The sequence below is a fragment of the Drosophila rhopaloa genome, unplaced genomic scaffold (assembly GCF_018152115.1).
Source record: "Drosophila rhopaloa isolate 14029-0021.01 unplaced genomic scaffold, ASM1815211v1 contig_178, whole genome shotgun sequence".
Taxonomy (NCBI): domain Eukaryota; kingdom Metazoa; phylum Arthropoda; class Insecta; order Diptera; family Drosophilidae; genus Drosophila; species Drosophila rhopaloa.
In genome coordinates, this window is record NW_025335059.1 from 11775096 (window position 1) to 11799424 (window position 24329).

General features: G+C 42.4%; 3 protein-coding genes across 3 annotated transcripts; 1 reads left to right on the forward strand and 2 right to left on the reverse strand.

Annotated features, from left to right (window-relative positions):
• Window positions 1–80: 80 nt before the first annotated feature.
• LOC108040684 (26S proteasome regulatory subunit 6A-B) lies at window positions 81–1690 on the reverse strand. Its single transcript, XM_017118253.2, has 3 exons — window positions 1349–1690; window positions 863–1283; window positions 81–804 (listed from the first exon to the last, which is right to left on the reverse strand). Exons 1-3 carry the CDS (start codon window positions 1556–1558, stop codon window positions 149–151), a joined length of 1287 nt encoding a protein of 428 aa, XP_016973742.1. The 5' UTR covers window positions 1559–1690; the 3' UTR covers window positions 81–148.
• A 42-nt stretch (window positions 1691–1732) lies between these two features.
• On the forward strand, window positions 1733–3509 carry LOC108040683 (ran-binding protein 3). Its single transcript, XM_017118252.2, has 2 exons — window positions 1733–1861; window positions 1985–3509. Exons 1-2 carry the CDS (start codon window positions 1846–1848, stop codon window positions 3319–3321), a joined length of 1353 nt encoding a protein of 450 aa, XP_016973741.1. The 5' UTR covers window positions 1733–1845; the 3' UTR covers window positions 3322–3509.
• Window positions 3510–3517: 8 nt separating this feature from the next.
• LOC108040680 (3-hydroxy-3-methylglutaryl-coenzyme A reductase) lies at window positions 3518–24146 on the reverse strand. The gene is made up of 6 exons (XM_017118249.2): window positions 23574–24146; window positions 7580–8024; window positions 7182–7269; window positions 6157–6732; window positions 4466–6088; window positions 3518–4126 (listed from the first exon to the last, which is right to left on the reverse strand). The coding sequence occupies exons 2-6, from the start codon at window positions 7974–7976 to the stop codon at window positions 4054–4056; spliced, it is 2757 nt and encodes a 918-aa protein (XP_016973738.1). The 5' UTR covers window positions 7977–8024; window positions 23574–24146; the 3' UTR covers window positions 3518–4053.
• Window positions 24147–24329: the final 183 nt, after the last annotated feature.

The following is a 24329-nucleotide window of genomic DNA, read 5'->3' on the forward strand; positions in this document are numbered from 1 at the left end:
AACATTAGTACAGCCCTTTTTCGCCCATGGAATATCCTTTTCAATCCGAAGAAGTCGTAAAATAGATTGGTAAACCGAAATATGTTAAATTTCCATGGTTTATTTTAATGGGAGCGGACAATATGTAGTTCAACTGCAAATTTCTAGCTTAAGCGTAGTAGTTAAGATTAGCCTTCTTCTTCGCCTGTACTTCCATGATGGCGTCCATGAAATCCTCATGCGTCACCGAGCTGGCGGAACGACGCAGGGCGATCATGCCGGCCTCCACGCACACGGCCTTGCACTGGGCGCCGTTGAAATCATCCGTCGATCGGGAAAGCTCCTCAAAGTTAACATCATTGCTCACGTTCATTTTACGCGAGTGGATCTGCATAATGCGGGCACGCGCCTCCTCGTTGGGATGCGGGAACTCAATCTTACGGTCCAGACGACCAGAACGCAGCAAAGCAGGATCTAGAATGTCCACACGGTTGGTAGCCGCAATAACCTTGATATCTGCGGTGGAGCTGAATCCGTCCAGCTGGTTAAGGAGCTCCAACATGGTGCGCTGCACCTCACGATCGCCGGCCTTCTCCGAATCGAAACGTTTGGTACCAATGGCATCCAGTTCGTCGATAAAGATAATAGCGGGCGCCTTTTCCTTGGCCAAAGCGAAGGCATCGCGCACCAGTTTTGCACCATCACCAATGAACATCTGCACCAGCTGCGGACCGGCCAGTTTCAGAAAGGTTGACTTGGTCTGAGCGGCGCAGGCACGAGCCAGCAAAGTTTTGCCAGTTCCAGGCGGGCCGTACAGGAGAACACCTGAAAAGAATTTAGTTAATAAAAACTCTCCTTTTAAGAAACAGAGTAAGAGCCCTACCTTTGGGCGGGTGAATGCCGAGGTTTTTGAATTTCTCCTTATGCGTCATGGGCAGCACCACTGCCTCAATAAGCTCCTGGATCTGCTTGTCCAAACCACCAATGTCGGAGTACTGCTCTGTGGGTCGCTCATCCACCTCCATGGCCTTCACGCGGGCGTCGTACTCTGCAGGTAGGGTCTCCAGGATCAAGTATGAGTCCTTGTTGACGCCGACCAGATCACCAGGCTTCAGTTTTTCGGCATCCACCAGGCCGATGACGGGCAGGAAATAGGCCTGTCGCGTGGATGTTTTGATGACGGCGCACTTGCCTTTTCGCTGGTTGTCCAGCACGGTGACGGAGCCGTCATCCTCTTCCTCCTGCGGATCCACATCCAAGAGCTCTATGACATTGGACACCAGGTAGGGCAAAGTCTTGTTAACCTGAATGGGGGAACGGGTTACGGATAAAGGCGGTTGCCGGTGGAGGTGTCTCATAGTCAGCCTACCTTGATCTTCTCCGTGTTGTCCTTGATCTTCTCGTTCTGTGCCTGGATCTCGTGCGTGATGCGCATCACCTCGCTCTTCATGATCTTGATCTCGTTGTCCATCAGGCGAGTCCTGCTCACAATCTCATCGGTAGGCATACGCATCACCTCCTCGCCCAGCGACTCCTCGCCGTCCTCCCAGATGGATTTGTCCTCCAGAGTCTGAGCCATGTCTAGTTAGCAAGCGTGCTCTTGGTAAATAATTTAACTCTTTGTTTAAATGCAATTATTGCCGATCTTTTTTGGCAAACACTCTGTCGATGACTTGTAAATTTCTTGTTTTTTTCAGCGGCAAGTTGGCAACACTGCACTGCAAATGTTAGTGTTGGTCAATGCCGGTTGCCTATCGATAGTTGCGATAGCCCAGCGATAACGTTTGGCAGGCTTTACAGAGAACGCTCTTTTCTGGAAAAGATTTGGCAATTTATATTTACAAATTGCAAATAGCCAAGTTTGCGATGTCGGAAAACAATGGTAAGTGTGGTATTTCAAGCTGTAGAGTTGGTTGTAACCAAGGCTGGTCAAAAAGACCGGAGTTATTGGCGATTGCGACTCCCCCACAAGCTGACATGCGAATCTTGTTTTTTCTTGTTCCAGAAGCGTCAGTCGAAACTAACTGTTTCCGAGGTGGTTTCACTCTGAAGGCTTCGCGTTTGGGTGGAGCTGTGCTGCGCCCTGCGGTGCTGGCCAACAACAGTGGCTCCAGCAATAGTTCCACATCTCTGGCCGCCGGCGAGGACGCAGCCCTGCTGAACAATCCCTTCCTGCGCGAGGCCAAGGATGAGGAGGACGATGAGGAGGTGTCCACCGTCCCGGTGGTGGCCGAATCCTCAGCCGACAAGGAGGACGACGAGGTGGACGAGCGGCCGGATCCGCTGACCAAGTTGCGCAGTAACGGCATTGAGCGCTCCAGCATGTTTGCCGCTGCCAAGAACAACATGCCCCATGTCCAATCCAGCGGCTTTGTCTTCGGCCAGAATGTGCATGAGCGTGTGGTGGCCCCCAATCCGGAGCAGGGCGTCGCAGAGCCGGATGCAGAGGCGGCAGGCAGCTCGGGATCGGGCTCTGCCCAGGAGGCCGCCTCCTCCTCCACCGCCGCCTCGTCGTCGTCGCAACTACTCTTTTCCAGCGTCATCCAGAACGCTGCCCAGACCACAGAGACCAGCGAGGCCGCTGCCTCCTCCTCCACCTGCAGCAGCAGCAGCAACAACAACAAGGAGTCCGCTGAGGCCAAGAGCCTCACCGATGTGGCCCGAGAGTACGAAGAGAGTCGCGCCCAGAAGCGCAAGTACGAGGAGGTGGAGACCTTCACTGGCGAAGAGGACGAGATAAACATTATCGACGTCAGCTGCAAGTTGTTCGCCTTTATCAACAGCAACTGGGAGGAGCGTGGGCGCGGCAGCCTGCGCCTGAACGATGCCAAGGACAGCAGAGGCAACTCTCGCGTGGTCTTCCGCACCTCCGGTAATCTGCGCCTGCTGCTCAACACCAAAGTCTGGGCCGCCATGGTTGCGGAGCGCGCCAGCCAGAAGTCACTGCGCCTCACGGCCATCGACAACTCCGGAGTCCTCAAGATCTTCCTGGCAATGGGCCGACCGGCTGACATTGCCCAGCTGCACAAGGCGCTCAGCGAGCGAATCGCCAGACGCAAGCTTTCACATCCCGAGGAGTGTTCCGTGGAGGAGACGAAAAACGGAGTGGCATCCGAGGCCGCGGCTAGTTTGCAACCGGAGTCCACAACCCACGACGATGAAGATGAGGATGCTGCTCCCGGGCCATCGGGTGCCATTTCCGCAGAGGCGGACAGTTATGGGCCGAGTCCCAAGAAGGTGCTCGTCCAGCCCGACAGCAGTGCCGATGTCCGTGTGCCGCCCGTGGAGGAGGGCGGCGAGGATGCCGAGGCCGAAGCCAAGGAATCCACCGATCAGAATTAACCGCCGCTCGCTCTTGTTCTTTTTATACGATTCATACATGGAGGAAAAACACACACAACAACCACTAAATAATAAAACGAGCCGTGAATTATTATAAATTAATTATAATAATTTATTAATAATTATTATTATTAAAAGTAAAATAAATGAAGTGCTGATTTGTAAACCCGTGAGCAGCGTCTACAAAAGACATTTATCCATTACGCTTTGTGTTTATATTTTTTTGTTAAAAACGAAAACAGAAATTAAGATATTGATATCGATCGTATTCGCTCTAATTAAACGTTTTAATTTAGTCACTATACAAACCCTATGTACTACTTTTCGCTTAGGAAATACTTTTTACAAGTTCAGCGCTTGAACTAGTCCTGGTCATAGCTCCACTGACTGGCATCTGGAGGGGACGACTCCAGCGGATCTTCATTAAGTATTTAGTTATATTGGTAGAAAAAAATAGCGTTATGTCGAAACGTACAATCTAAGTGGAAGTAGCAGCAATAGTGGATACAGATCATCCCATCCTACGCTCACAGCTCCGGCTTGAAAGGATTCGCCGATCTGGAGGAGGCTGCTGTTCGGTTCCTTGGCCTGGCCAATCAGGTTATTTATCAAGCAATTTGTATAACAGTCAACTACAAGGTAACACCTAAAGAAGTGAGTTGCAACGCCTGGCCTGCCCGGTAAAAGACTATGTACAAAAGGGTAAAAGTGGCGCCCCTGGAACGCCCAATCTTAGCTGATGGTGCTGCAGCTGGATACGGTCACGTTGAGGGGGTTGTTGGCGCTGCTCACGGCGACGGAGGAGCTGCAAAAAAAAGGAGATCATATAACAATTAAATACTTCAATTATAAGTAATTGTTAGTAGGGCTAGTAAGAAGAAAACTAGGATTTCAAAAAACAAAAAAAAAAACTACTGAAAGTTAAATATTCAAAAATAAAATAACAAGTATTGTTAACAACTCTATTACATTTAAACAGTCTTGAATCATTACAAGATAACCTTTTCGCTTGAGCTATTTAAGATTATTATCAGCTTTCCATGAATTTACATAGCAAAAGAAATGATTTCGTTTTCATACTTGTTATTTGAAAAAGCATAGCTACTTTAGCTCACACCCAAAGGCCAAAGTATTTATAACTTACCGATTGTGACGCATGTGACTTTTGACTAGATCGCTGTTGACCAGCGCGGCCATCAGGCTCAGTTCACCAGCCATGACCGTAGCGCAGACGATCTGGGCCAGCTTCTTGGCATTGTCCCCCGGCCGGGTAGCATGTGCGCCCCTTACGCCGAGCATTTCCAAACAGGCGCTCTGCCCGGGCAGCCCGGTGCCACCGCCCACAGTGCCCACCTCCAGCGAGGGCATCGTGCAGGTCATGTACAGGTCCTCGCTATTCTCCGCCCAGCACTCCATGGCAGTGGAGCAGTTGCTCGAGGTGACGTTCTGGGCGGGATCCTGCCCAGTGGCCAGGAAGACGGCAGTTACCATGTTTGCGGCATGGGCATTGTTGCCACCAATGCTGCCGGCCATGGCGCTGCCGCCCATATTCTTCAGCTTGTTGCACTCTACCAGTGTCTTGGCATCCGTTTTCAGCACGGAGCGCAGCGTGGCCGCCGATATGGTGCACTCGGTGACCACCCGCTTGCCACGTCCCTTGATCCAGTTAATGGCTGCAGGCTTCTTGTCGCAGCAGAAGTTTCCACTCAGCGAGATGATCTGCATGTCGGGAAACTGGCGCTTGATGCGGCGCAGGGCCATCTCGGCGCCCTTGGACACCATGTTCATGCCCATGGCGTCCCCTGTGATGGCCACAAAACGAATATAAAGCTGTGGTCCATCCATGGCAATGTGGCAATCCTTCAGGCGACCAAATCGTGATGTGGAATCGAACTCCGTCTTTACCAGCTGATAGTTCTCATCGCTTTCGATCCAAGATTTGGCCTCCGCTGCACGGGCAACACTGGGGAATCGTACACACGGCGCCCGGGTCATGCCCACGTCCTCCACGACGGATCGAACTCCGCGAACGGACAGAGCTTTGCATCCCCGATTCGTGGACGCAACTAACGCTCCCTCAGTGGTTGCCATGGGCACGTAAAAGGTCTCTCCGTCCAGCAGAAGGGGTCCGGCATAGCCCACTGGAATGGGTACGTAGCCCAGGATGTTCTCGCAACAGGCGTTAAGCACTCGGCGATAGTCAAGGTGCTCATAGGGCAAACCATCCAGCCGACCCACCTGCATCTTGGCTCGTCCTGAGATGATCTGTCGCCGGATTCGCACTCCCCTCTCCGGGTCGTCCAGCACGGATTCGATCTTGTAAAGCGGACAGTGGGTGCCGCCTGCCTGGATAATGGACACGATTTCCTCGTCACTTAAGGAAGCGGGTCCACTGCCATCTTCAGTGGAATTTAGGATGTCCAAACATTCCTGCAGTGGTCGTGGCGGCCTGATTGGGCCGACTAGTCGATGGCGTAGAGGCAGTAACTCCGTCTGTGTGGAAACATTGGCCGAGCTTTGCTCTTCAATGGTGAACAGTGGTGCACGGACAACAGCTGGAACTGCACTGATCTCCGGCTGCCTCTTTTGCGTATCCTGCTCCTCCTCAATCGGAGTGGTCTGAGAAGCCTTGGCCGCGATGGCCACTGGACCTGATTGGCGCAGCTGATCCGGCAGGGGATCGCGATTGTCGAAGCAAATGAATTTAACCACCAAGGCGATGAGAACAATGGAGATTACTATGTGATCGGCACTCATAGTTAACCACCTGGAAAAGGGCAGACAAATTGTTAATAATTGGTTTATGAAATATGGATTCCCATCATTTAGACTCACTTGATGATGATGTCGGTGATCTCGCCCGACTCCGTGCGATTGTTGCTCACATTCAGGCTTAGCGTGGGCGAAAGCGTCTTGTCCACGGAATCGTAGTCGCTGCCGGAAAAGGCCACGCGGCTGTAGATGTGCACGGCCATGAGGCCGGTGGTCATGATCAGCTTGACGCGCTGCAGCACCGGATTGGCCTTCTGCTCCTCCTCGGTGAGTGACTTAAGTAGCAGCGAACCCTTGGCCTTCTCCCGCACCACGGACATATCAACGCCGGAGCGGGACAGGTCGAAGATCAGCGACAGGCAGGCGGGGTAGAAGGTCATGAAAACCACGTAGTTGACCAGCACCGAGAGCACGGCGAACATGCAGAGCACCTCCAGACGCTGGACACCCGACAGCGTGCCCACGCCCACCAGCAACACCTCCACAATGGTGTCCAGGGAGATTGCCGGTCCCAGGAGCTCCAGTCCCCGGGCAATGTTCTGCGTCACCTCCGCCTGGTTGCTGCCCGAAAGGGCCAGCTGGGCCAGTCGACCCGAGTTGGACAGGTCGATGACCAGCAGCAAGAAGAACAGGGCGTCCCTGAAAGTTGGGGGAAAGCGTGTTCAATGGTTAATTTAATTAGCACATTTACCAAACATTTCAAAGTCTAGGATTTTAGAAATACATATTTTATAATTAAATGGTTTCCTAATACGTTTTTGAATAACAACCTAAGAACATAGGAAAGCAAACAATCATCTGTTAAAGTACTTAATTCCTAAGAAATTTCAAATATTTAGTTACTAATTACTAATAGAGTTATAATGTAATTAATTTATGGAGGCTATGGAGGCTGAACTTGCTTATATAAATTTAAGCATATAGATAATTACTGAGTTTTAAAAGTTTAAAAAATTACATCAAAGTGACAATAATATGATTAAAGGCTTTTCTCCCAAAAAAAACTTAAAACTAAAATAGAAAAAAAACGTGTTTCAAGACATGTTTCAATGAATTGCCATTTTTGAATCAATTGTAAGCGTACTCACTTCAGTTCGGAGATGTCGCTGCCCAGGAACTTGATGATGGCCGTCGTGAAGATGAAGCTGGAGAAGACCGTGAAGAGGCCGGCGATGCCTGAAAGAGAAGTCGCATGAGTCGGACGCATTAGTGGACGGAGGTCGAATCGTTTAGAGCGCACGTGAGAAATGCCAGGGAGCTCCGCTCGCCGACTTCAGGTTGCCGCTGTCTGCCCCACCTCTAAAATCTTGGCCAAACATTCCAGTCTTGTGTGGTTTGCGTTTTTTCCCAGCTTTTTGGGGGGGCCACCAAAATAGTTCAGGGTGGGGACAGACAATAGCAGCGTTCTAACCACTTTGGTCAACACACGTGCCCCCTCTCCAAACGAATCAAGGCGGCCAAGTGATGTAATGCCATCAGTACTCACCCAACACATATTTGGATCCCAGCCGGTGGAGGCTGCAGAACTGGTAGTAGCAGTAGAGCACGGCGGTGCAGCGCACGATGGTCATCAGGATGACGTCGGCGGCATTGTACTCCGCCTCCAGGCCATCGCAGGACTGGCTCCAGCCGTGGCAGGGTCTGTGCCGGCTGGACGTGGCCGATCCTCCCACCGACGCTGGCGGGATGGCCGCTCCACTGGCTCCAGATCCTCCAGCGGCGGCGGCTGAGGCGGTGGCCGCGCCCAGACCACTACTCGCATCCAGGGTGTTATTCTTGTCCACCGTCAGCATGCAGGCCGTGATGGTCAGCAGGGCCACGATGACCTCCCAGGGATGCGAGGCACAGAACTCGCCGTGGGCGCGAAACAAACGTCCTATCATGGCTGCGGCGCTTCCGAATCCCGTCCAGATCTGGCCAATCTTGGCTGGCTGTGGAGAAAAAAAGTGTACATCCGCCTGTCAGTTAACGCACTTCTCACTGGGTTTTCTCTCAATTACCGAGAGCGGTCAGCCTTTTATGTTTTTTCCACCCCAAGGACATTTAAGGCCAGGATGCGGGCCAGGCCAGTCAACTTTTGTGCGCTACATAATCAAGGCAGCAAAGGCAGGGGAAAAGGCAAATGCGAGTTAACTATATCAACAGGGAAAAAACATATCGATTTAACTGTTGACACATTCACAGGCCCGCAGGCTCAGGCGATAACGACGAACCCTCTTGGAAAGGAAACGGAGAAACACGTTATTACACTAAGCGGATTTGAACGGGCTGCGTGTCCTTGAGCTCTGCCCCGCCTCAATCCCAACGTTACCCCCTCCATTCCCCGTCCAGCCGATGCAAATCCATGATTGATAGTTTAAGCCGGGCCAAGTTCCAAGTTCCGCATGCCGCGGGAGTTTGCGGCTGGCTTAATTAAGCCATTGGGCAATCTCGCCGGACGATCGCTCGCCCACCACGTGCCAGGCATATAAAATAAAAATGGCCTGCTCCGAACCATCCATCTATCCTGATGCTACTGCTACTGCCCCCCAGTTAGACAACGCGCCATAAATATTCAAAGAGTCCCGCCTCAACGCTGCGCCGGCGCACAGTAATCTTTTGGAACGACTATCTGGCGTCCATAAACAATGTTTTACATTTTGTTGTAAAAAGAGAAAGATGGAGAAAAAATAAACAAATAAATATGCTAAATAAATCAAATGCCACTTTGGCACGCCAAGAGGCGATGTCGGATTCCGGAATTTACGAGTGCGAGTACCAGCATCAAAGTGGCTGAGAATTGTGTAATCCGAAGCCTTGGGGCCATAAACCATCACCAGCACTCGGGGATCGGGCATCCTTTTAAATGCACTGTACACTCGCAGGAATTTGATTCCCAACGGGATCTCAAGAGGTAATCTCATTGGGAGGACAGCAAAATGGGAAAAAACAATTATTGTAAATGGAACATAAGAGGCTTAAAATTTGTATGAATTAACATTCACTTCTCGAAATTAATTAGCCTTTGTGTTTGTAATATTACAGAACAACAACAAAAAAAAAAAATAAAAATATATCAAATTATGCATTAATCTTTATAAAAATTGTTGCTCTCGCCAGATTTTTTTAGTTGTTCTGTAATCTCTTAGTAAATTTTTAAAAATTCAGGTACAACTTTTTTATTCTAATTAATGGGTCGGCTAGTTTATGAACCTCTACTTTATTTTGAAAAATTGCTTGTACAATCAACCTTTCGATTTACAAACGATACTTCCTATGGTTCACTGAATAAGTAACGCCTTTATTTCCAGGATAATTTAGGTAAGATTATTTTAACCAAATTAATTTAGTTTTAGGCCCTTTAAATTAGCATCCATTAAGATGAACGACTTTGTTTTAAAATTTTAAAAGTATAGTTTACGACTCGAAATTCAATATTATTTCAGCTATTTGCATTAACGACGTACATTTGGAATGCTTTTCGGAGCAGGTATTATCAATTGCCTAAAAATTTCCATCAGAAAGTGCAACAGTTTCCAGCTTCATCCCCTTCTGAAGTTTTCCCTGAAGTCTGCATCTAGCTGAAAGATCTCAATTATTTTTATTGACGCGAACATGAGTGTTACATGTCGAAGGGGCAGTAGGAACAACTGAAGCGTCCAAGCGCGATCGTTAAAAGTGCGAAGCATAAACAATTCCCTCAATATTCAAAACAAAAAAAGTAATGTTTCTTTTTCTCATTGGCTGTGGCTAAAATGGAAGGCCCGCGAATGCCCGGCAGTTGTTGGGGTTATTTTTGGTAGGTGTTTTATGGCGAAAATCGGAGGAGGGGTCTTCCTGTGGCCAAAGGCCAGGGCTGAGAGTGGGAGTAGATCAAGATCATGTTTGAATACATGTGTTCAGTACAGAAATCGAGTATAAAGATATCATCATTTGTTTGTCTTAGCAAAAATCGTGAGGGGATTTTAAGTAAGCGCCAATTCCGTGGAAGAGTCTCCACTTAATGCGAAAAAATTGTGAACGAGCACGTCCATAAAAATAAATGAAATATTCAAATATTGTCCCATGTGTGACAATTCTGGATTTTGCTTTATTTACATTTTTTTTTGGTAATACACCTAAAAAAGATTCTCTAATGTGGCAATTGGTCCAGAATTATGTACAAATTTAGAATGCTTTAAATTTCTAATTTTGAACAACGTTTTTTACTTTTAGGTCTGGTTTTTAGAATATTTTGTATAAATACTAATACTATCTTATTTTCCTGTTAAATGTTTTGACCCCACTTGTGTATGCATTTAAGACATTTTCCTGTTTTTCTGGTCCAATTTTCTCCAATTTCCTGCTTCGAATCTCATTGAATACAATTGAACAGATGATAGGTGCGGAGCCGAACCGAGTAAAATGGAATTCGCACTAGAACAAAGTCCCTCAGCAAATGTTTTTACTCCCGTTGCGGTTGTTTGCTATCAAAAGTCCATCAAATAAGTGTGAAAAACACGACAGGAACCGAGTGGAGTGGGTCCCAGTGACGTAAATTCAGAGTTGGAATTGCCAAAGCCCAACGAGAAATTAGACAAATTTTTCATTTTTATTCAAATGTTTATTTTCGGTCTGTTTACAACAGAAGTAGCGGGCAACAACAATTAACGAGGGCGCCGCTAATATCTGTTGAATGGCGAAATGTCTAAATCCGGAGAAATAGAAGAAAACTGTTTTGGGGCAAGGACGGAGGGCCAAGGGGCGGGAGACCGGAGACCTTTCCATTTGGCAACAAACGCTCCGGCGTGCGTGTGTACGCAAAAGTATCTGTGGGGCTGCATTGTTTTGCATACTTTTTCGTTTACATTTGAAAGCACTCGCCGAACGGATGTTGCGGCCGACCTCAACCTTATGGCCACACAACACAATTGTGGGGGAAGAGATTTGAGCAGGGGAATAACTACTAAAATAAATACTTGTATTCCAATGCGGCAAGAAAACTTGACGATTCAACAGTGAGTAAAGGAAACCGACAAGTAAATAGATACAAAATATCCACCAAGTCAGACTTTGCACGAAATTTAACATACATTTGTAAAACCATTTATTTTTTAAGAAAACATTCAAAGGCCAACCTTTTTAACTTTTTATGACGCGGGATGACATAATTTCTAATCTAGTATAATCAAATTAAGTCAACTGGTGTTATATTCTTTTAAAATAAATAAACTAACATTTCAATGGAAGTTCATTTCGGTTCTAATCTAATATAAGCAAAATAAGGTAAGTAATATTTAAAAATACATGTTGATGTTTGTTCAAAAAACAAACTTAAAAAAAACTGTTCCTGTTAAAGTAATTGTCATGACATTCAATTATATACAATTCTGCTTTCAGATTAATCTAATGCTTTGAAAGTGGATATTTTGAAAGTAAACAATGTTGGTACATATTTCGTTTCCTTTTTTTTTTGGCTATTTGTCAAAATAATAACTTTATTCGTTTTTCAATTGAAAAACAAAATTGTCGAATGGTTGAGTGCGATAATTATTTAGATTAAACAGCGGCGAGAAAGGCAATACCCTCGAGAGGAACTCTACAGGGACCCCAACAAGAAATCGGGGTAAAACCCAAGTGCCATTGTTGCTGTCCCCAGTTGATTGGGGACCTAATAAAACCAAAATTCTGCGAAAACATCGAGAGACGCGTGCAGCATTTGCATTTCCCAAATTGAACAGGCCGCCACTTTACCAATCCCAATTAATATGCCCAATGGGTGTGCGTTCAATTGTCGGGCTACCCAGAAATCAGAATACAGGGAGATCGCGATGCGTCATTATCTGTCTTCGTCTGCTTTTTGGGGAGTGGGTGAATGGGTTTTCCCGGAATCTTTGGCATACAGCATGTTTATTTATGGCCACGGAAATTTTCCATATAATTCGGTATTGTTTTTGCACAAATTTTCTGGTAATTAACACATAAGAATTTAGCACAGCGATGCTAAGAGATAATGCACAAGAAAGCACTAAACGAGTTAATCCGATTAACCGATCTCTCTTCTGATTAAGAAAATAATAAGAATAAAATATACATAAGTACTACATTATCCTGAAATACGAATAATCGCTTTAGACGAAGTTATATTTTCTGTCTGGAATTTGAAATATATTTCTAATAGCCAAACCGATTTCCTTCAAATTATTTTCGACTGCTGCGCATTGAATTTGACCTCATGCAAATTATTGCAATTAACACCTATGATTTATTATTGTTTGTTGTTATTTGGGGCTTTCGATTTGTTCGACATGAGTAGAAGTTTGGACTTTGTAGACCTCCAAAAATCTAGTACTTTCCCATGGAATTCATTCGGGCGTCAGTCGCATTTGTTTATGTGCTTTTCTTCCCCGGTGTTGTATTCAATAATAAATTGCCCCAGTTTGTTTATTATTTGTGTTAAAGCAATCCGCCAATTAATTTCTGCCCAAAAACAAAGAAAGTTTTCAAAATTTGCCACCTGATGTATACGGACAAAAATTTCAAGTCAAATCTCTAGAGACAATATATACGATAACAAATGAGAAAAAAAGGCAGAAAATTACACATTGCCAGGCAGGTTCCATTCCCTACCTTTTTTTATACCCTTGCAGAGGGTATTATAATTTTGGTCAGAAGTTTGTAACGCAGTGAAGGAGACGTTTCCGACCCTATAAAGTATATATATTCTTGATCAGGATCAATAGGGGAGTCGATATAGCCATGTCCGTCTGTCCGTCTGTCCGTCTGTTTCAATACCGTTTGCGAGCTCAGTTTAAAAGCTTAGCGATCTGAAACTTTCACAGTCGTCCTAAAACAAGTGTACGCAGATCAAGTTTGAAAACCGCCCCGATCGGATGTCTATATCCTATAGCTCCCATAGGAACAATCGGATATAACTTGCAAGAATGGAAGATATTTCGCGCAGTGTAAAAGCTATTGACATAAATCTTTCCAAATCTTATTATTTTATGCGTACCTTGATCAGAGTAAAAGCGCGTGACGATCGGACATCTATATCCTATAGCTCCCATAGGAACAAAAGGGTAAAATCGGTTAAAATTTAATGATTTTTAGGATATTTCACGCAGTATACAAGCTATTGACATGAATCTTTCCAAATCCTATTTTTTTATGCATACATTGATCAAGGTGAAAGCGCGTGCCGATCGGACGTCTATATCCTATAGCTCCCATAGGAACAATAGGGTGAAATCGGTCCAAATTTGATGATTATCAGAATTTTTCGCGCAGTGTGTAAGCTACTAACATAAAATTTTCCAATTCTTATTTATTTACGCATATCTTGATTAGGGTAAAAGCGCTTGCCGCTCGGAAGTCTATATCTTAAAGGAGATAGGAAAAAATTGTTAAAGGCTGTGAAAGTATCCCTTTTTCTATTTGTATATGACATTTTTGCAGTATAAAAGCAATTGACTTGAAACGATGCAAATCTAGTTTACTTATGTATACCTTATTCCTTTCGCTACTTTTTCACTTTTAGCAATTTCGTCAAAGTCTGCAAGGGTATTAAAACTTCGGCTTGCCGAAGTTAGCTTCCGTCCTCGTTAAGTTCTAAAGTCGGGGGACACTTGGCGTGGCCATGCATTAATTTATCCAATTAATATTTAGGTGCTTCGACGGCGTTTTATGGATTTGCTTTCTCTTATATAACAGCAGTTGTTCAGCAGAAATGTCCCTCATAAATAATTTTTATAGTCAAAGAGTAAATATTTGTCTTTTTTTATTGTTTTTTTTAATAATCTCTAAATTTTTTTATGATAACTGTACACTCATAGTTAATTTTATGCGGTTAGCCCAAAAAAATGTATCACATTTTTATATCAATTCTTAGTTTACTTGTTGCGTTTAAAGTAGTGTGAACTTTTTTTAAGATTATTTCTCTGAGTAATTGATTTAATTTTGAGTATTTCCAAGAAACAAATATATATATATATCTTAACAATAATGCGATCGAGTTCACTTAGCCGGTTTTCATTGTAAAATACCTAGAATATATTGCCTGAGGAACCGGATGGATGTATCTTTTACGCGTAGCCGTCGTGTCTGGAAATCTTCAATCTTGCAACTTGTTTTCCGCCTCCTTTCTCCACAAATCTTTTGGCTAGAGTGCAATAAAGAGCGTGAGTCATGTGGCCACTTGTTCTACTTCTTTTTGATCAAAACTTGATTGCACTGCTAATGGCAGTTAGCGAAGATTGTGACTCATCCGGCAGGCCAAACTATTTGCGTTAAGGCAATTACAAGTGGCGTGGGATTGAGGACAACTCATTACCACCAGTTGCCGGTTGATGTTGTAAGATTGATAACGCACAAATAGATCTGAACTGGCACACAAAAAGGGGTTAAATGGGATTGATGGGCAAGTGCTGTAGAAAGTGGCCCCATTCAGGTCGATTAGATTGGAAACAAGGTCAAAGTCAATATGGAAAAAGATACAACATTGTGTAGATCGCACTTTGCTATTGACGTTGATATTTTAGCCATTTTATTTGGTTTCGATGGCGCTTCCAAGCCAAATTCTTATCAGTTATTGGCAATATATTCATTGGGCGCCCTCAGATACACACTACACTCGAATCAAGTCCAAAGCAATCAAAAACATTTGGCATGTACATTAAGGCGAAAACATTTTCCATTTAAATTGGGAAAAGAGAAAAGGAATAAATCTGAAACAATTTTTAAAGCTTTTTCTTGGTTTGCAGCAGTTTTGTGTAATTTACAAGTTGCCAAACAAAAAGTAAAAGTTGTCGCGTGAGGCACAAATAAATAAATTAATAAAACGACACACTCAAACGGCGATGAGAAGAAAAAAACAGTTTTACTTTCTACCAAAAATGCGAATGCTGCTAATTTGTATGCAAGCGAGGCGGGCCAAAAAAAGACCCGAAAGAAGTCTAAAAACAGTTGTGTTTTCTGAACGAAACAACGGTAAAGTTAAACAAAGCAAAACCCTCAGACTTTGTACATCAAACGATATTTTTTCAGCCTGTTCCCTGCTTCTTTCCTCATGCAGCAAAGGAAAAACTTTTGCAAACTGTTGGATTTTAAATTAAAATAAATCAAAGTTAAAGATGATAAGACCGAACATTTAAAAAATCTTTTAGTCGTTTCTTTTTGTTGTTTTTACGATGCTGAGACTGACATGTGTCAATAGCTTATGTTAATCAGGTGCTCCAGCATCGCGATATCATCACCTCATCCTCTTGGCCAGCACTTGACATTGACCCACTTGGCTGTTGGTCCATCGATTCGCGTTGACCACAACGCCGTTAACCGTCCAAAGAGCGACCATAAAGCCGAAAACGCTTTGAACGAAAAACCGGAACCATTCGCAATGAAATAGAAAGTTTTTTTTTGGGGTTTTATAGCCTTCATTGGTTTTAAAGAGGAAGAAAACGAGGGCTTGGGGTTGGCTCACAAAGATTAGAAATCTCACTAAAAAGCTTGATAGAATTCGGTGGAGAAACTTTTATGGAAATTTCCCTCAAAATGTAGAATTAAATGGAGTAAAACTTAATTTGCAATGAAATGTATCAAGCATCAGTTAAATGGTAAACGAGTACAAACAATATTACATTTTTTACTTGTTAAAACGAAAACTTAATACAATCTTTAGAAATCCAATTAAACTCCAATGTAAATGTTTGAATACAGATACGATTAATCTGTTGAGATAATCTACACAACAAATCTTATCAGTATTAAGATAAAACTAAGATAACAAATCTGTAAAAATATTATGTTAGTTCCTCGTTTTATGGTTTTTAAATTTAATAACTGAAAGCAAAACCGTACCTCCTTTAACCATAAAATATTTGTAGGAATTTCAAAAACTAAATTATTCCAAGATTCTTAATGAGGAAATATGTCTGCTCATTACAACTCATGCTGGCCATTGTATTTTAATTTTTGGCATTCAACAGCTTAATTGTGAACATCCCCTTGCTTTCGTCCTCAGACTAAAATTGTTCAATACCATTCGTTTGTCAGCCCGGATTAATGGTATTCCCTTCTGGGAACTCGCTGCTGTGCCAATGAATAATATATAAATCTATTTCATATTCAATTTATGTTAATTTGTTCCTCGGAAACGAAGATCGCCTTGTTGAAAGTATCTCATCTGCGTGTCGGCTTGGTTAATCGACTTTTTCGGTATCGGCACGTGCGGGCAACTAGGCATTATTTTGTTTTAATGCGGTTGCATATATTATAAATAATATGAAGTATTTCAGCGCTGGCAGCCAGCTAATTGATGGAGCCCGCCGCCACAGCAGAAGCGATCCGGTTAATTGCCCATTAAAATGACTGCGACTGTGACTGCGAATGCGACTTGAAAAACCTTTGTTAACAAATTAAGCAATCCAAGCTATTATTAAATAAACCATAATTGAAATGCGCCGCCATAGGCGATGTTTTGGCCAAGGTTTTGTTTGTTTTATTTGCCAATGCGGCGCATCCCCAGTTTCAGTTGCCGTCTGTCTGGGACTGCGATTCGCAATCACGCTAAGTAAAGCTGCCTTCATGCTCGGTTTGCCATTTGGCCAAAACCAACAACAAAACGGCTTGAAAACACGGCAATTCTAATCACAGCGGCACCCACATCATTATGTCGTGGCTGCACACACATCATCGTTAGCATTAGGCCCTATCTGAATCGGAATCGGTATTATCATCATGCTTTTGGCGCCTGTCATCTGCCACATAATCGCTCGTAAAGTGGCCAACTTTGGTTGGCTGCCTCTGCTTTCTGGCAGCTTGTTGCAAATTTGAATTTTAATTCAGCCTTCAGAAAGGGAAAAGGCATTTTTATCGACGCTCTGTTCCGCCGGTTCTCTGATGTTTGCCGGATGCAATTTCAATTTCCAATCACAGTCATATTACACGGCTTCATGGATTACACGCTGAGATAGGGGACAAAAAAGGGTGGGAGTTCGGGGGCCACCTCCCACTCATTTCCCCTTCATTTCCCGTCTCCTGATGCCTTTTTCTGGCTTAAACAGAAATTGATTTGCTCTGAGTGTGTGTGAGTACTTCCATGCGGGTAGTTCGAGGAGTTTCTGTCTTAGCGGGCTTACAGTTGACGAATTTGCTTACTTTGTTATAAGCACTTGATTAACTTAATTAATTTTGCAGAATTTTCCCCTGACGAAATCCATTGATTGATGCAAAAACACTTGTAATTAAAAGTTTCCCCAAAATGATTCATTTCTGAAAATTGAGATCAATTCCAACAAACTGACATTGATGATGAGATAAACAACAAATTGATCACAAAATTGCAAATCATTTTGTTAAGGAAAGTGTGAGAAATTTATACATCCGTTAGAACCTCAATATGAAATAAATTATTCGTTGGATGCTGACGAATAAATGTGCACAATAAATATCGCCCAGTAAACCAATTTCTTATTATATTATACAAGTTGCTGAAAAACATCAATTCATGAATATTTTGCACTTCGTCAAGCGGAAAATAAAACAACAAAAAATTATATTTTCCAAAAATTTGCAAAATATTTTGATCAATCAGAACACGTTTTTACAAATTTAACTCAACTTATTTATAAACCTGCAACACAATTTATAAATATTTTCTATTACTTGAAAAACTTGTAAGAGATAAAATAATAACTTTTGATATCTTTTGGTATAAATACAAGCAGCAGACTTAAATGTATTGGATTATCAAGTGTGAAGAAACACTGATTAAAGATCACAAATCCGATTAAGGTACAGAAAAGTAGACAACCCAAAGATAAGTAGAATAAGTAATATAAATCCGAATCTTGTTTTAATTTAGCTAAGCACATATCATTAATTTATAAGTCCTGTCTTCTCCTCGATAAACCATTTATAATCTGATTAATGGCCAGCACACTCACATCCAGTCGCATGTGTACTTGCGAACATGTTTGTTTTTACAACCTTATCTGCGAAATATCCGACATCGCCGGAGCTTCCTCACCTTCTCCTGCCTTTCAATATTTCCCCACATTATGGGAATTAATTAAATCGAGGCACACAAAAAGAATGTTACAAATTGCATAAATATTTTCCTGCTCGCGCTGGCTAAGACCTCGCCAATAATGGCCTGACTTTGAAGTTTGATTATATACCCAGTGCGAGGGTCATCAAATGTCTTCCCACCAACAGAACGAAGCGAGGCAGCTACCAACAAACAAACGGCGAGTGTAGATTAAACAGTGTAGATTGAGCGCTGCGTTTGTGCAATATTTGCTAGACCTTTTGGTAAAAGGCCGTTCCGTTGTCGTTTTTGTTGCCTCAGAGCCGAGAGTTTAACAAACAAGAGGCGAGCATAGAATAAGTCGCTTCGGTTAATGTAATTACGGGCGTTTTATTGGATGGGCCAGGGGCTGGAAGCAATGCCGGCCCAGCTTCTGCATTGCTCAAATATTTGGCCCGCTTGCAACGTCGTTGCTTAAAGATTGTTTGACCGGCGTAAATAAACAACGTGCCTAGCCATGGGTGGCGGCAATAAAAATCACGACACATACAACAGCGGCAATAACAACATGCTTAACACAGAAAGAAATGTAATTTATTTAAAGTCTTTCCTTTCTTTAAAGTCCTTAAATAAATATTTAAGTATTCACAGGTCTTTCGTTTTTAAAGTTCAAAGGATATGTCTTATATGTTACTGCATCTAGCACGAACATGGTTAAATTGTTACCATACAGGCCTCTTCTGGTTTAAATTCATATCGAACTAGTTTGACTAAACAACTGTTTACTAATCAGAGCTTAAAATATCTTAAAGTTCTTAAACCATGTGACAAGCTGTAAATGGCTTTTAAATCTGTTTTATTTGTATTACTTGTAATAAATATTTCATACCAACACCAGTTAACTTCCTTTTCTATAATATGATTATATTTATCTTTCATAACATTTTTAGATCTAGGGATTAGCCTCTACTATTTTCCTCAGTGCAGGAGCAGCATAAGCATAAGGCAAACAGCATGTGACATAGACAACTTGGCAGCGGGAGCTGCAATTGCATCCGCCCCGAACTTGGCCGGTTGGTAACTTGATTATGCCATAAACCAATATGTTAAGGCAACGCATTTTTCTTGCGTTACGCTTTGTTTCCAACGGATCGGGGACCGGGGGACATTGGTAATATTGCGTCGTCTGGCACTGGTTGCCATTAAGAGTCATCAGCATTCAAGGCGGTCAACTACGATTTCGGAGTGCCAATTGCTTGGTTCGGCGAGTTTTACGTGCCCGGCCAAACGAGTTGAGGGGCCAAAAAGGAGAAAAACCAAAAGAAAAAAAATCGTCAACGGACAGCCGAAAACTGAAGCCCCAACTTCAATTGCAGCTGGTGGACTGTCTGAAAACCCAGTGGCAGTTGCAACGGTTTACTTGTTGGCACTCCTGAACCCTGAACATGAAAATGGTGACAGGTTTTTCTTCTTTGGCGACCTCATTTTACAACAACAGCACTGAAATCCAATCCAGAAATAAAAAGAAAAGTTGTGGCCCCTGTCATTTTGATCGGAGAGTTAGTTATGCAAAACTCAGCTTGGTTCAGTCTTCCTCTTTTAAGACAGCTTTTTGGACAATAACCATAAACATGGTGTAAGTTTTATTATGATGAAATCTCTTTTATTAATGTGCAATAATTAAATGCCGTTGGCAAGATTAATTTAAGATTGTTCCAATCCAATTAGGCATTATCAATGTATCAAATAACAGTCATAATGTATGTTAGAAGCCAAAAGTTTAACCAAAAATCAATATTTTGTCCTTTAAAATTTTCCATTTTTTGTCAAACTTATTTTGTCAAAGAAAACTTAAGCCTTTGTCGATTTAATTGGCTTTGCAAAAGCCATGCTGGTGCCACAGTTTTCATTAGCTTGGGTTGCTGCAACATCTTCGCCTTGTTTGCTTTTTTTGGGCACTAATGCGGGCCTAATAAACATAAACTTTGATATGTTTATGCCAGAAGTGCGTGCTGGTTGTGATGCTGGTTTGTTTGTATTTGCATGCGGACGGCTATGTTTGCATTTGCGTTTGTGCTTGTGCTTGAGCCGGAGATATTTGCATTTCAAAGTGAGTCTACGGCGAAGCCTAAGGCCCCCGGACTAATTCGAGCCGATTGAACATCGATTTTATAGCCCCATTTTTTCGTTACGACCAGCCGCAACAAAGGGTTCGCATCTGGCCTTCGCTGGAAGTTGGCCTAAAGCGGCGGAAATGTGTGTAGCCATCAATGCATTGTGGATGGATGAATGGCTTTGCAATAGCGCTTGAAGGTGATCGAAAAAAAGCGACGACGATTTCCAAAGTCATGCTCTCAATTCCAGAAATCAAAGAGGGAGGAGATGTGAAATACCTTAAATGCCCAAAGATTACACTCAGAAAAACTATTGAAATTAAGCCTTTGAAAGTTGATTATTAACTACTTAACTTTAGGAATTCTAGCAATATGTTTGATTTTATTTGAACTACGTATAGGAATTTTAAAGGAAATTGTTAGCTATTTATTACATGAATTTTATTTGTAAGTAAGTTAAATACATTTTATATGTTGTTTATAAAACTGCATATCTTTAATTTGAATTTACTACGACTTTTAGATTTTTCATATTCAAAGTAGCGATGGTTTTTGTATTTCAAATTATCACAGCCAAATATCTAACTTAATTTTATTTTTTTCGAGTTTACCCATGACGGCTCATCGCTTAGCTATTTGTCAGTGCAATTTGCCAGAAATACCAACAATTATGCTTGCCATGACGATGATGATGAAATTGCAGGCTGAAAATCGCGCACGCGTTTTGCATGCGACTTGGCGGGCGTTTAGCTAATCGCGCAATCTTTGGACGGTCGGACACACTCACGTACGCAGGCGGCACAGCACATGACCAATTTCTGTTGCCAACACGAAGAGCAGAAGGAGATAGGCAGTGGGAGAAAGACGGAGAGAGAGAGTGAAAAAGAGGGAGATACAGCCCACAAGCGAACTGCGCATGCGTGCAGTTAAAAACGCGCGTAAGTCGCGCGCTTTTGCAGGTGGCGGAGAAAGTTACCAGCATTGAAACCACTTTTTTTCGGTCCGTCGATGCCTGCCTATTGTTGCTGCTGCCCAAACTACGTTGGCTTACGAGCAAGAAAACAGAAAAGAAACGAGAGAGTAAAATGCCAGGCCATAAAGCCGCAAAAGAAGCGCGCCCAGCGTTAAATGAAAATAAATTTGTTTAAAAAACCAAACCGAAGTTGGGCAAAGGCAAAGGGGCGCAGCGGTGAGAGCAAAAGTTATGAAATCGCCGCCAATGGAATCCGAACTCGAATTTGTATCAATGGGGCTACAGTGTCGGTCATAAAAATAGCAGTCCTAAGAGATGTCTCATTAACACAATTTATCAATGAACCATTAATGTTTTATTTCAATTTTACTTAATAGTCGTAAATTACTTCAGTTAGCCTTTACGAAAAAAGCAAACAAATTAAATTCATCATAATAGTTTTTTAATGTTTTAATTTAGTGTTGCATCCATTTTAATAAAAGTTAAATTATTATATTAAAAGACTTAGAGAAAATGAAATATATATTTGACCTAAAATTATGCAATAAAACAGTGTTTGTGATATATTAAACAGTAAAGCCACAAATTTATTATTAGACCTCACATCATTCAAAATAAATATACATTTAATAACATTATTATTTGTTATGTTGCACATTAACGGCTTTGAGTTATGTTTATAAATTCTCTACAATTCCAGTAAATTTCTATTAAGAGTATTAGATATATGAAGAATTTCAGTAAATATCGTATGACGTTTTTCTGTTTGTTTAAAAATCAATGAATGAAACCCATTGAAAGATGATCCATATAAATATTGACATTGACATGACTGGATGCTATTATTTTTATCGGAGCTGTCCGCAACGGAGCTTCATGTGACTTTGGCTTGGCACAAAAATCGAATATGAATTTACAAGAAACCAAACCAACTCTTTCGCAACTCTTGGCGCCCGGGGCAACTGGATTGGCTTGTAATTGAATAATATTTCTACTCGGCTGGCCACATAACAAGCGGCGGGCGCAGCTAAAAAAAAGTAGGAAGCGGCAATGCACTTGACAAAGCTGCTTCACTTGTTGTTGCAGCGGTTTTATGGTTTATGTTTTTGTTTTTTTCCTTCTTTTTTTGTAGCCACTGCATCGGCGGGGACTGTGTGGCATTTTTCACTTTTGCTTTTAATAGCCAGATGCTGTCTGTCGACTGAGACGGAGATGAAGATGAAGTCGTCATCCGACAGCGTTTTTTCGGAATTTGTTTTGGATTTTTGAAATTGCCGCTCTTCACATAACCGTAATACGCCCCAGCCGGTTTTTATATAGCGCTCGGTATCTGTATCAGTATCTGTATCTGCGTTTCTGTCGCAGCCAGATGTCGCCCATTTCGATTTTGGTAAATTGGTAAACTGGGGAACAGGCCAAGGAAATCAACTGCCATCGAGAAAGTAGTAGTAGTATGTACTTTCTTTCTACCAAAGCGCAGAGACTCGTCAGGAAATGAGAAAACGTTGACAACGCAACAGGATGTTCCAGAAAACTCCTGCTGGCTGGGCTCAAGTGGATTATTATTAAAGGGAAGGAAGACCACACAGTAAAAAGTGTCATCTGGATGTTGTTTAATTTAAAAGGGCATTTTATTCTGTTCTGCATTTATTCTTTAAAATATAAATTACACAATTTTCCGTTACAGAAATGCAAACAATTGCTTAAATAGTCTCTATTTTATTAAAAAGTGAGAGGACGAAGAAATCTTTAAAGTAATGAACAATTTGTTTTTGTTCAATATAATAACAAATTAAATCAATATCGAAAGTTCTCCTATTTATTTTTTTTTTTTGCAATATCATCAAAAAACTATACTTTATTTTCTTTTATTTTAAGTGGAAATGTATTACAAAATAAATGGAGTCATCCTCAAAAATTCTTGTAGTACCAAAAATAAAATTATCTTTGATAAATTATTTGATAATTTATTTCCATTTAAAAATTGATTTTAATTTATTAAAGAAAACTTGAAAGTAAAATGTAGGCTATTTGTATTATATTCTTTATAATCCCAGAAAGAAAGGTATCTCATTATATTTTCTCCCCGAAAACTACTATGTTCAAGTGGTGTTGTGTTTTCGAAGAGAAAGTTGTCCAACATATGTTCGCACTGCAGGCCAAGAACTTTTTATAGACGCCGACGTGGTGCCAGCCAGTGATAAGATTGGGGGAGCCCCAATTGCATAACTGGCGACTAACCAAATAGTGGTGCCCATTTCCCATGCAGCAGATCGTGTTATTCAAGATCAAATGCGATCGGTTCCAATGGGAAGTGGCCAATCAGAAGGGGATGCTGCTTGGAATTCGGGGGCGATAAGGAAAACGACAGCACCTAGCCCCCAAGTCGAAAATAGAACCCAGAACTAACCTTGCTTTTTGGTAGAGGGATCGGTTTCCTGGTGACTGCTTACAAATGGACGACACGCGCCTTAATCCACAAAAGAAATGCTAACGAGGTGGATCTATAATTGAGTTTCCCAGTTGGAGAGGTCGTGGATATTAACTAGTTCTTCTCGCTTTGTCAACTCTTTGCGAGCAAATCCACATAGTTTCTTGCACGGCGCGGTGTTTGATTTACATTTATATAACCACTAATTGCGGCACTTTCGTTCGCCAATTTCGATTTCTACTTTATGTGGCCAACAAATTGTTAATGCGAACACACACGGTAACTCTCTGTTTTTGTTGTTGCTGCAGGGCGCACACTCGAGTTGTTGTATCGGATTGCTGGCAGTGGTGCTCAAGCCCGGGTTAATACTAATATTCTCGCGGATCGGGGCAACTGGCTAGTTTGCTGCGCGACGACTCTCTGCCAAGATTAATCCTGGCGACCGGAATTATAAACTACTTCGATGAGAGGCTGCCAAACGAATTGCAGTTTCTTTTCCGCGTACACAACTTCACGGTGCGCAGCTGATCGACAGTGTGACCGCTGCGCGAGTATTTAAACATGCCTGTGTTGTGGCAAAATGTACTAAAATAGGACAGCGTCATATGGTGGTGGCACAATGTAGCCAAGACTCAAAGCGATTTGAGTTTTGAAGTCTATCGATTACACTTGTAAACAAATTTGAAAAAGTTTAAATAAAATCAAATGGCGAGCAATATAACAATTTAATTCATG